General features: G+C 42.0%; 1 protein-coding gene across 1 annotated transcript in view; it reads right to left on the minus strand.

Moving 5' to 3' along the window:
- LOC137996880 (M-phase phosphoprotein 8-like) overlaps positions 1-12,500 on the minus strand; it is a 25,081-nt gene that overhangs the window by 6,568 nt on the left and 6,013 nt on the right. Inside the window, exons 3-8 of the mRNA XM_068842513.1 lie at positions 11,686-11,748; positions 6,946-8,619; positions 5,374-5,475; positions 3,094-3,154; positions 195-430; positions 6-92 (exon numbers count right to left, since the gene is read on the minus strand). Coding sequence (XP_068698614.1) covers positions 6-92; positions 195-430; positions 3,094-3,154; positions 5,374-5,475; positions 6,946-8,619; positions 11,686-11,748 — 2,223 coding nt within the window. The remainder of the gene's footprint in view (positions 1-5; positions 93-194; positions 431-3,093; positions 3,155-5,373; positions 5,476-6,945; positions 8,620-11,685; positions 11,749-12,500) is intronic.

Here is a 12,500-nt window from a genome sequence, read left to right on the forward strand (position 1 = left end):
CTGACCCTCATGAGTGCTGTCTCTCCAGCCGTCGTTTGAGAATTAATGTGAGCACCCGACTCCAAAAGAATCTGTACGGTTTTCGGAAAACCCTGGAACGAGAAAACAAGTAGGTAAGCGACCTCACGACGCCATTCAGAGATGTAAGGTTTAAACTGAAATCAACAATGTTTCACCCAAAAAAACTGACCTACCTGTTCAGCGGACTGCATAAGCGCGGTTATGGCGTTTCTTTTCGGGTCAAAGTAATTGATACCAGCGCCTCTTCTCAGCAGTAGCTTTACTATATCGTCCTGACCGTAGGTTGCAGCCCAGGTTAGAAGGCTCATACCGGAAGCTGTATCAACTGTATCCGGGTTATGCCCAGGAACAGCGAGGGCACCTCTGACCAGGGCAATATCCCCTTCGCGAATAGCTTGCTTCAAAGCGGCTACAAAATCGTAAAAGGGCATTAATAGGCTGATTTAGCAACAGAACGGGAACGTCAGTGGCGACGGCGCGCGCAGAAAAAACACCAATGAGAATTCAGAATAGAATAGACTCCACTCCTTTCTTCTCTATTCTAAATTCTCATTGGTAGTTTTGCTGCGCGCGACGTCCCCACTGACGTTCCCGTTCTGTTTGCTAAATCAGCCTAATATCTTAACAAACAGCACCTCAACATAGGTCAGACCAAAATACCGTAACCGGAAACCTGCAATCCCCATTCCTACAGGACAACTGTGGGTAATTAAATATCCTCGGACCAGGTTCCGCAGTTGGGCCTCTACCGCCTCTTCCGTTCCCCAGTCCCCCGCTAGGCTAGCTTTGCTCGTCAGTTTTTTATTTCGCCACGTTCCCTTTCGTTCCATAACCAGACATCCCCAATCGCGAGATAGGTTGCTCGACGGGTGTTACATTGGGCAACGTTTCTTGAAATTTCATTTGTTCTTGATGATCACATGAGGTCAAACGAGAAATTTAATTGACTGATGTCACAAACTGTTGCGACAAAAGTTGCAGGACAGATTTTACCCAACCAGGAGTCGATGAGTAGGAGCGAGCAACTCACATACTAAGCCTATGTCACGGAATTCTAACAGACCAATCTATTTTTGGACTACCTTTGCCGCAAAACAACAAAGGCAGTTCCGGTTCGGTGACGCTATGACGTCAAGAGAGTTTCCTGTGATTGGTTATCGGGCTCCTGCTGGAGTCTCAAAAGTCCAAAAATAAATCGGTCTGTGAAAACACCGTGACAGGAATATATGGGAAATGCTCGCTCCTACTCATGGCTCCTGTCAATACGCAATGATTGAAAACTTCTTTGTAATGCTGCCAGAAACAATGAGGAAAGTAGAACTCAATTCTGCTTTCTGAGACGGTTTCTTCACCTTCGCAACGTTTCTGGCTGTCGGAGGGTGTGTTCCATTTGTCAACAACGAATTGCACGAAACATTGCCCATGACGTTGCGAGATAATTGGCCTTCTCGAAAAAGAAAGGGAGACTAAGCGCTAACTCTTTGCGCGGGGTCTGGAGGGCCAGTTCAAGACATCCATAGCAACATGTTCTCGAGCGTGGAATTACGATAATCATCTTAACATCACCCAGCGTTGAATACATGATAATCATAATTACAAGTCGTATACACTGATCTAAGTGTAAAGACCTCTCGGATCAGAGTGAAAAAAGAAAAAAAGTCACATGTCTTTCAGACTGGATTTGAACTCGGAGCTTCGGCTTATTGGGACAGCTTGAATTCACTAGACCAGGATGAACAAATTACAAAGTGTCTTCAATGTTAGGTATTTGTTGCCGGGCATCTAGAATAGGATCACTTTAAGTCATCAATGATTTCGCCGAAGCGCTGATTTCAAAATGGTTAGCTTTGTTTTAAGTGTGGCCGGGCCTTTCTCGTTCGCGGTCTAAAATTATCTGTTAGCAAGTTTTATTATATGGCTTGTGTTTGTAGCCGATATAACGCGCGCTCTGATTGGCTAATTGTGACTGAATTGTAGGGCATTATTCTCCCGTAATGCCCACGGGCTGATTACGGGCTTGCAAAAACAAAGCAAAAGGTAATTAAAAAGCCATGTAATAAACTACTTACTAACCTCACTTGCTCGGGATCGTACTCGGGAATATCGGCCCTCGGTCGTTTTTGGACGGACCTCGCTGCGCTCGGTCCGTACTGCCACGACCTCGGGCCAATATTCCCCAGTACGGCCCTCGCGCTCGGTTAGTAAGAAGTTAGTATTACACGTTTACTGCCCGGTCATATAACAGATCAATTGGACTACCGTGTTACTGAAAAAAGTTTTTGTCTAAGCAAAAGGCCACTGAGCAAATAATCGTAGCTTCGAGTTCCCAATAGCTGGGTTGTGTTTTAAAGGAAAATGTTCAACTCCCAGAATTCCATTCCACCTGCCAGTGTCATAAAATAATGATAATAGTATATTCAAAGCCGGTTGATACTACATGATTATCGTAATACCAGTCTCCAGAATGAGATCAACATAGGAGAGAGTGTTTTGTTTTGCCCAATCAAACGAGTTACCCAGACCCCGCGCAAACGAGTAGCAATTAGCCTCCCGCTCTTTTCCGATAAAGCGTCCGATACCCCATATTCACGATAGCCGCCATGTTGGTTTTCAAATTGTCACGCAAATTAGCCATGTGTTATGCTGGGGGGGGCAAACATTGGAATAAAGGCAAATTGCGGAAAATCGGCTCGTCGAAATATTGAATTAACATTGCTAAAAGTACATTTTAGAATTTAGAATTAAATACCTTTTATAATAATTTTATATCTTTTGATTGCCTCCGACATTTTGACTTTCTACTTCGTTATCTGCTCATTTTTCACTAAAAAAACATCGAAGTAACTTGTGTAAGCATTCTATTTTACTACTTAGGTGATAAACATTCAATGAACGAGAAACAAGTCATCTGTGTGGCTAAAATGTTCGTTATAACCTCTCGAACTTGCGTTGTTTGCCACCTCAGAAGTGTGTAGATAATTTGCATGATAAAGGCAAATCCAACATGGCGGCTATCGTGAATAAGGTCTATTGCAGAATATAACAAGTTCCAACAAGAGAAAGAAAACTCACCCAAGGACAAATGCAGTGGTTCCATTACTGGAGAATCCGCTCTTTCAATTACTTTGGATTCCTAAGAAAAAGGAAAATTAATCATGCTACTTTTGGTATTCATTTGAGCAAACCCAGGGGGAACGCCGCTCTTTACAACCTCTAATTTCATTGGATCCCTTTAGGACGCAGCTTTATTATGTTTTACGTCATGGTCCATTGTTTGTTTTGTAACGTTTTTGGTGTCCATTGTTTTCTGAACCAATCCCAAGAGTCGTTCCGAGAGCTGCGTGGCGGCCCAGCCAACCGGTTAGCTCACTTAAGTTGTTGACCGCGACGTGCTGGTCTTCATCAGGCGATAAGGTCGACTGGTTATGCGTTACCGTATTTATCACTATGGTTGGCTTTGGTCAACAAACCGCTGCGGGAACCCTCTCGGGTACTCAAAGGGACAATAAGGATCAATCCACCAATTACAGCCAACCAAAGTGATACACATAGTAGCGCGTAACCAGTCGACCTTGCAGCCCTACGAAGACCACCAGTCAGCGGTCGAAACGTAGTGATCTACAACCTAAGTGACAACATCGTGAGACAAACTATTAGACGTGTCATTATTATTTACTTTCCACGTAAAACCAATTGATGCGACGTCACTCTGAGACGAGAGGCAGTGCAGCCCAGTGGTCAAGACACGTTCTGACCACTCGTTGAATTTGTTCCAGGTAGTCCCTGGTTCAATTTCCTGGCTGCACTTGCAAGTAGCCAGCCAACTGGTTTGCCTCCTGCCAGTTGGGATTCTTAAAAAGTTGTTCTGTTCAATGCTCGAAGATATTAGCTACTAAGGTAAATAATGATACTCACTTACTTACTTACTCTACTGTCAACGTCACCACCCCCTTTCGCTCGCTGAAACACTATGGACGCTTCTTATGGGCGTGGCCACAAAAATCTTTTCAAATTAAGTCTCACGTTGGTTTTCGCGGAATGAAGAAAAACCCGGAGAAAAAACCTCGCGGAACAGAGTAGAGAACCAACAAACTCATCCCAGGCGCATTATAGGGATGCCTTTGTTTAGATTTTTTGACTCATAAGCACAAGGCTACCGTTTTCTAATCAGTTAGCCGAGATTAGTTTCAATCGAGTGTCGTAAAACCAAAACCAAAGTAATTACTTTGGTCAATCAACAAAGACGGAAATAATCCAGTAAACCAATCAAAACTCGAAGTAATCACACGAAGCCGACACAAAGCGCGGGAAAATGTGCACGCGCGAGCCATGATTGGTTTTGGTTTCACTTCTGATTGGTTGAAAAGCTGGCACGAGAACTTTGAACCAATCAATGAGTGACGTAAATGCAAAACCAAAGCAATTTGCGAATTATTTTCGACACTCAATTGAAAACCGCTCTAAAGTATCGAACAGTGAAAGTGCATTGCACAATGAGCTTTCGATCTCTGAAAATTGAACTCGATATTTCGTGATAATCTCTGAGAAATGTAGCGTTGAAAATTCAAGATTTTACAAAGAATTATGTCAAAGCAAAAAGACTAAACTAAGTTAAACAAGTTCTTTTACTTTTTAAGGTCAAGTTATGAATAGCATGATGCCCTCTGTCGACAAACTCGTATGTTAATGAAATTAAATGTAAACAATGACGTCAGCAAAAATTCTCTGTTATCGACTCACTTGCAGTCTCAGTGATTTTCTAAATCGTTGCCTTTCTGGCCTCAGTTGTTCAAAAGGTGGATAAACGCTATCCACCGGATAAATCATTATCCAGCGGATAAGCACTAGCAAAACCAATTGAGTTATCCAGTGGATAGCGCTATCCACCCTTCGAACAACCGGGGCTAGACGTTCCGTCACCATTTGCTTATTTCCTACTCTGCGAGCAGAGCCACTCTAAGGCGCACCGGAGGGCGAGAAAAAGAGGCTCTGCAGAAATTGTGTCAAATCTTTTAAGTCACCGCAGCCCAAGTTTCTGGGCTAGTCACTCCGGTTAAACCGGTTTAAGCAGCGAGCGCATCATATTTTTGAAAAAGCGAAGGTCAAAATCAATATGGCGTCTAGGAGTGCGATCGAGGCTTGGCCTGGGTTTGACACTGTCTCCAAGTAACGGCTTGTGCATACTCAATAAAGACTTAACGCGATTTCTCCAGAGTTCTTTATTTCTGGTCGAGTTAAGAAAGGCTCTGTTGGCAGGGTGCTTATTTCCTATCTCAACAGTAACCAGGAACCAGGACGGTTTATCGGTGTTCAGACACTTGGAACTGACACAGAAGCTCAAGGTAAACTCACCTCGACATCGTTGAAGAAGGAACCTGGCGAATAGTCGTCCAAATCAAATTCAAAATCACTCAAGTCATCCTCTCCATCAGATATATCTTCCATTCCACTGTCCTGTTATGACCCAAAGAAAAGAAAAGAAACTATTTTCAATTTTTCCCTGTTACAGGTGGGTGATGGGGATAGAGGATGAGTTACCGTTACGTTGTAATCTTTTCCGCGCGGTTGAATTTTACAATCAAAGCAAAATATTTCATATAGAGCGGTTTTCAATTGAGTGTCGAAAGTAATTAGCGAATTACCTTGGTTTTGCATTACTTCACTCAGTGCTTGGTTAAACGTTCTCGCGCCACTTTTTCAACCAATCACAAGTGAAACCAAAACCAATCGTGGCTCGCGCGTGCACATTTTCCCGCGCTTTGTGTCGGCTTCGTGTAATTGCTTCGAGTTTTGATTGGTTTACTGGATTGTCTCCGTCCTTTTTGATTGGCCAAAGTAATTACTTTGGTTTTGGTATTACGACACGCATTTGAAAACCGCTCTATATCTGTAGATTTAAATTTCAAGCAAATATCTGCCTTATTTGAATCTCTTCCTGTGCTTATTTTCGCACGCTTCCATCTCGCATTTCCAAAATTACATAGTCCGTCCCTCGGCTATCCTTGTGCTTCTTTCACAAACATATTTAACCAGATGCTTTCTAGGAAGAACGTTGCGTGACAACATACAGTGTGACCAGGGATCTTTAATTTATTGTAAACAATTATTAAATGTGCTTAGAATTTGTTCTAACCGTCATAATAACGTTTTGCACTATTATTTTTTGAGCGGTTTCCTTCCGCCTGAAAACCCGGTTGTTCTGGTGGTCGATCATGTAAAACAGACTTTTCCTCTGGAAAGTTTTCGGAAAACAAGGAATACCTTCGAAGGTATTCCTCTTTTTTTTTTTTGCCGAAATGATCGGAATGTCCCGTACTGCTGTCCTGCTGCGTCCCACTAGTGCCGTACTCCTTGGTGAATTAAAGGCGCGGTTTTCGCCGCGAAAATGTTTGTTATTGTAATCGTTAGTACCCAGTCTTTTAAGGAAAGAAAGAAAATGCGACTTCCTGCAAAAAGAACACGCTCGTCCAGTTCCGTTTTGATTGAGGGAAATTATCATGTTCCTTTTTCCATTCAAATGGAAAGCGATCATTGCAACCTGGCAAAATATCGAATCCTTACGTATCGAAGATCTCTTGTGGCCATTCATTAAATTTTATGGATATCAATATTATTTTTCACGTGGAACGTAGCAACCGACTTTAAATTACTGCTGGAATACATCGATTAAAAGCAAATGAATCTTTCAGTTACGAAAGATTAGCGTATAAAACGTTAAAACGTATTCCTAGAGCAAAGAAAACACTTCGAAAAACAATGAAAAATCCCACCTTAAACTAAACACGAATCTCAATTTGATAATATTCATTAGATTTTGTGACTTTCCAGTCATAGAGTTCAAAGAGTCGCATGCGAAATGGGCCAATTTGCATATCATAAAACAGAGCACGTCGCAGTTTCCAACCACCTTAATCAAATACTTACCCAAGGTTTACATTTGTCCGTTTCACTGCCACTATTCTTTTTGGTTTTTTCCTCTTTCCTCCCTGGCTGCAACGCTGTTTGCGTTTTTTTGCTCTCATCTATCTTCCCGTTGTCTTGAATGATCATTCCAATAAGATCTCCATCCATCAGCGGCATGGCTTTTGTTTTATTCTGCATTGGTAATAGATCCGCAGTCGTTGAAGCCATGATTTGTCTCTCTGTATTTCCTGCTTCTCTTCGTGAAATCGCGGTTATTCTTGATGCAGCACTGTCGCGCGGTATTCCAGGCGAACCATCAACCGATGCGCGTTTTGTTCGGCAATCCCGGACTGACTTCGGTCGCCCATCGGTTCTCCTTGCCTTTGCGATGAAGCGATTATTCGCATCGATTTTTTCTTTCCGTTTTTTGGGAGATGAGGCGATGCCGTCCTGATCGCCTAACCGTTTCGTTACCGTGCTTTGCATGTCCTTATTTACTTTCTCGCCGGAATTCGCAGCTGTGTCAGTTGTCACCGCAAAATCTTTTCCGCCGGAGTTCTCCGGTAGGGACGCGGAGGTGACAGAGACATTCGAATCATTGTTGCATGTTGTTCCCTGTGGCTCTTCCCAATTCTGCTCAACTTTTGAGGTAATATAATCCTCAGAACTCTTTGAATTTTTCTCATGCGCTAGTTTGTCACTGAAAGCCTCACTTTTCGTCTCCGAAACTCTTGAGCCGGTTTGGGGAGAAAACGAAGAAGGCACTTGGTTCGAATTCTCGTCCGTCGTGTGTTCATGTAAATCACCAATTTCCAACGATTCCGAGTCCATAACCGTGTTACAAATAGAATCCATTTTATGTTCAATTTCCGATATTTGCCAAAGGGATTTATGGTTGTTTTTTAAATTTAACTCGATAGGAGAAAATGAATCGAGACGTGACGTCCTTTTCAGATTAGCCAACCTTTTCAGCGGTTCCGACGCATCATTATTTGCGCTCCCTTGTTCTTTGTCTTTGCCGTTATTCTCACTTAATGGTTCCTGTGTTAACTGCTGTCCACTGTTCTTCTTTTTTACACTCCTCGTCGACATGTCAAAAGCTGTTTTTCCCACAGTAGTCTTTGTCTCGCTCTCCGAATCGCTTTGCGAGGATATAATAATGCACTCGTTGACCATCGGCCGAGATTCTTGTGAAGATGTTCGCGGTTCCTCGTCATCTGTACTCTGCGAGGATATTTCAATAACTTCAAAATTATCCTTTTTGCAAATATCGTTTTCACGTTCTGTATTTTCACTTTTCCACTTCTGCTCCAATTCAGAAAAAGATGCCCCCCTTTGCAATGGTGTTCTCACTTCCAAATTAGAGCTGGTTGCAATTTCGCCGTCTTGTTTCTTACGAATCGAAACAAGCGCAAGTTCTTTGCTTGCTTGGCGAGTCATTCCCAAAGGAGCAACTTCACAGTCAAGGAGTAAAATGTCGGCAGAGAGTTGTGACGACATCCTTTCGTCTATGCTACGCCGCTTTCGTCTTCGTTTCGTCACGGTTTGTCCTCTTGATTCAGCAGAACTCGAGCTCTCCTGACCTTGAGATTGATTTTCGCTGTCAGTTTCCAATACGATTCGATGTTTCGGTGGACGACCTCTTTTTCGCTTTTGGTCTGGCAAAGCCATTTCGCTTGATTGGTCGCTTTGGTCCTTCAAACAAGAGAATTAACACAATTTTTCTCAAAATCAAAATGTACTGATATATAACTAAAATAAGTAAGGCCTTCAAAAGGTGTGATTATTTCTTTCGATCATGGGCACCCAACGAATAATTTCGATAAATATCGGTTCGGAAGGAAGGCTGACTAGAATTTTCGAATATTCGAACTCAGACTTTCGAGGCGCACCTCGATTTTGAACATCTTTCTGAACAGCGTTTCTAGTTATTTCGGAAAAGTAGTGAAAGGTCCGAAGAGTGCGGAGAAATTTCGAAACCACATAGAACAACGCTCGACTGTTTACCCACCTGAGTAAGAGTTAACTGCGATATTGTAAACAGCATGAAACTTGAATATTTATGATTTCTATCATTTTCGCCAAAGTTTGTTTCAGAATCTTATTTTAATTGAGCAAACGTCCCTAAATTTTTTTATGAGACCTGTCACGAATGCTAGAACTTTCGGACGAGGCAAAAAAGCCACCTAAAAATTTCTACAGACCTGCAATTTCGTTAGAACAACCGAACAGATAAATATTTTGTAGGGCAGGAAAAAACGCCCAAAACGAGCTTAAAAGCTTTGTGGAAACCATTTTAGGTAATTCTGACAAATTTTAAGACTTCCGATCGATGGTTGCCCCTGTTCGATGACATCACTCACTCGTGATGCGCGAGAACGCTACTCTGATTTGAATAAATTTGATGGTAGCTTAGAAAGTTACGATTCAAAGAACTTTGAAAGACATATCTTTGGGTCTTTGAATCGTAACTTTCTGAGCCACAATCAAATTTATTCAAATCAGAGTAGCGTTCTCGCGCATCATGAGTGAGTCATGTCTGATTCTCGACCAGGGGCCCGTTTCTCGAAAGTCCCGAAACTTTACGGGCCATTTTCGGGTGTCACAATTCCCTTTGTATCTCAAGAACGGAGATGATTTAAGTCGTCAAACGTCACAGACATGTTTCTTTTAGTTACCTTGAAAACAAGTTAAAAGATCGCCTTTCCAAAACAAGCGGTTGGCAGTTTCTCAAATGGCTTTTCGGGTCCGAAAAGTTTTCGTGACTTTCGAGAAAAGTGCCTCAGGCTCGGGTTGCTCGAAGCGTGGTTCGCGCTAACTAGCGTGAAATACCATGGAAACATATTTGTTTTGATACCTCTTAATGCTCTTAACCAACGGTTAGCGTTATCCAGGCTTTGAGCAACCGTTCCCTGGCTGCATGTGAACTGTACTTTAAAATATATGGCGAGACCATCCTTTTGAAACGGAAATTCGGCAGTGCCTCTTATACATATGACTACTGTACGTTAGAGGCACTGCCGAATCTTAAATATCGTTACATGACCTACATTGAGGAAAAAAAGTTACAGCCAATTACGTTATACTAATGCGCCGAAATGATCGGCCCTGAGCCATTGTAACTGTTACAATTACTAACTGAAAAATCGTACCTCAATATATGCAGGAAAGCATGAAAAATGTTCATATAGAAAGGTGTTACAATGTCAACGCAATAATTGCTTGTTGCGTCTTGCGTGATTGCCCACTTTGGCTCCAGCGTTTGAATTTTTCAACGCGCGCGGACGCGAGCTATAGAATAGCAGAAGTCTTCCAATAGGAGCACTGGATTTGCTCTGACGAAGGGCTAACACTCGAAACGTCAGCTTTTAGAATCTCTGTACCGTGGTCAATTAATATTATCAACTCCGTTGATAAAACCACCAAATTTTTGTATACTACTTCCCCACCGACTAGTTTAGCGTATTGTGCACGCCCGATTTTGTCCCGTAATTTATTAAGGAGCCGGCTCAAATCACTTTTTAACACTTTTAGTAAACTGTACTATTTCGAAGGGTTGAATCTAACCAACGGTTTCACTTAACGGCAATGTTATGATACCATATGAAATATCAATAAAAGCTTAACAAGATGCACTCATTAATGTGAAGTAATAAGTTATCATGGTAAAAAGAGCCATCTAAAAGCACCCTATATTTTGCCTTTTAACGCGTATATCTCAAAAACGAACTCGGTGACCCAAACTTTTTATTTCTGAAAAGTGATAAGCAGGCTAAGATGAAACTCTCCGTAACCGGTCGTTTCGCCAACGTCAGTTCTCAAACGCCAAATAGTCAGCGAGTAAGATTATAATTTAAAAACTGCCCGTAAAACCAAGTACAGTACTAGCTACCGTTTGTGTTGTACAACATACAGCAAAGGTCAACCAAAGAGTTGGCGTCGTTTATATAATTTCCCCTAGCCTTTGAAAGAAAACAAGGGCCGTTTACACGAGAGAAAATAAGCCGCGGCTAACTCTGGCCGCAGTTTACGTAAGCCGCGAAAGGAACTATTTATACGAGTATAAACTCCCCGGCCAGGATAAGCCGCGGCTTGAGAAAGCCGTGAACGTAGATTTTGTACCATTTATACGAGGTGTTCGCGGCTTACGTAAGCCGCGGCCAGAGTTAGCCGCGGCTTATTTTCTCTCGTATAAACGGCCCTAAAATAAGGTGCCCTTGTAAAACATAACTGAGTGCTTTTGTGACAAGATTGTGAGTCTGGAGATTTTAATTTGCTGCAGATAACAACCAAATCCAGCGTTTACACTTTAATATTATTTTCATATGGTACCATAACAATAAGACAAACCCTCCAAATAGTTGAAACGGTTTCAGCCACCTCAAAAATGCTTGCGTGCTAAACACTTTTACCAAGATTTGAAGCGAAATTCACTCAATCGAGATACCTAATTCGCAAAAATTTAGCACTAAGACTCGCTCTTGAGTGAACTCTGTTACGGAAAAAATAGCCCATTATTGGGAGGACGACAGGGAGGAGGGGGTGGGTGGGTTAGTCTGGAATTCAAATTTCACGGACAAAGCCGTGCCTGCATATCAGCCTCGCCCAATCATTATCAATACTCTGTCATTGTGGGCAAAAATCACTTCAAATATGTGTGCAACAATTTGCACTCTTTTGTTTCACAAAGAAGCAGTTTGACACGAGGCAGATTTCAAAAGGTTACTGGTAAAATAAAGTTTGTTTTGAGTCACAACTGACCTTTCGGCCTTCGTCCGTATCACTGGTTCCGCTGTCGTTCTCTGTCATCTGCTTGAAACGTTTCTGTGGCAGGAAGACAGTTTATTGCAACGCAGCATTAGCGCGGTTGCATTAGAGTATCCAAAGCAGTATCACTATTGCCATGAGTATTTGGATCACAATGTGCGGTCGTAAGGATGTACAGGGTCACTGAATTTGGAATGATATTCCTCTCTCATTACGCAATTCTCTCAATCTTTTAAACTATAAACATAAACTCAGAGATTATTTCCAGTCCTTGTAAACTAAACAACTTTTCGTTTAACCATGAACCATGATTCCTCTCATAATGCCTTACAACTCTTTTGTGTAAGATAAAATAGTTAGTTTTAGGTTTGATTATGTATCCTTAATTGTGTGTTTATTTAGTTATTTTTTTAAAAATTCTGTCTGGTAGTTCACCTGAACTCCTGCATGATCTTTGCCATATAAGCCTCTGGTCTTGGCAATTAACTATGTAAACCTTAATCTGAGTTGTCTTTCTTGAATTAAATAATAATAAATGAAACGTCTCGAATTAGAAGAAGACATGATGGTTCAGAACTTTGGACAGGGTTGAACTCACGACTGGGATGCAGGGATGGCGCAGTAGTGAGAGCACTAGCCTCCCACCAAGGTGGCCCGGGTTCGATTCCCAGACTTGGTGCCATATTTGGGTTGAGTTTGTTGGTTCTCTACTCTGCATCAAGAGGTTTTCTCCGGGTACTCCGGTTTCCCCTCTCCTCAAAAACCAACATTTGACTTGATTTGCGTTCGTTGTTAATTTCAGTTTACAG

The sequence above is a fragment of the Montipora foliosa genome, chromosome 3, assembly GCF_036669935.1.
Source record: "Montipora foliosa isolate CH-2021 chromosome 3, ASM3666993v2, whole genome shotgun sequence".
In the NCBI taxonomy this organism is placed as follows: Eukaryota; Metazoa; Cnidaria; class Anthozoa; order Scleractinia; family Acroporidae; genus Montipora; species Montipora foliosa.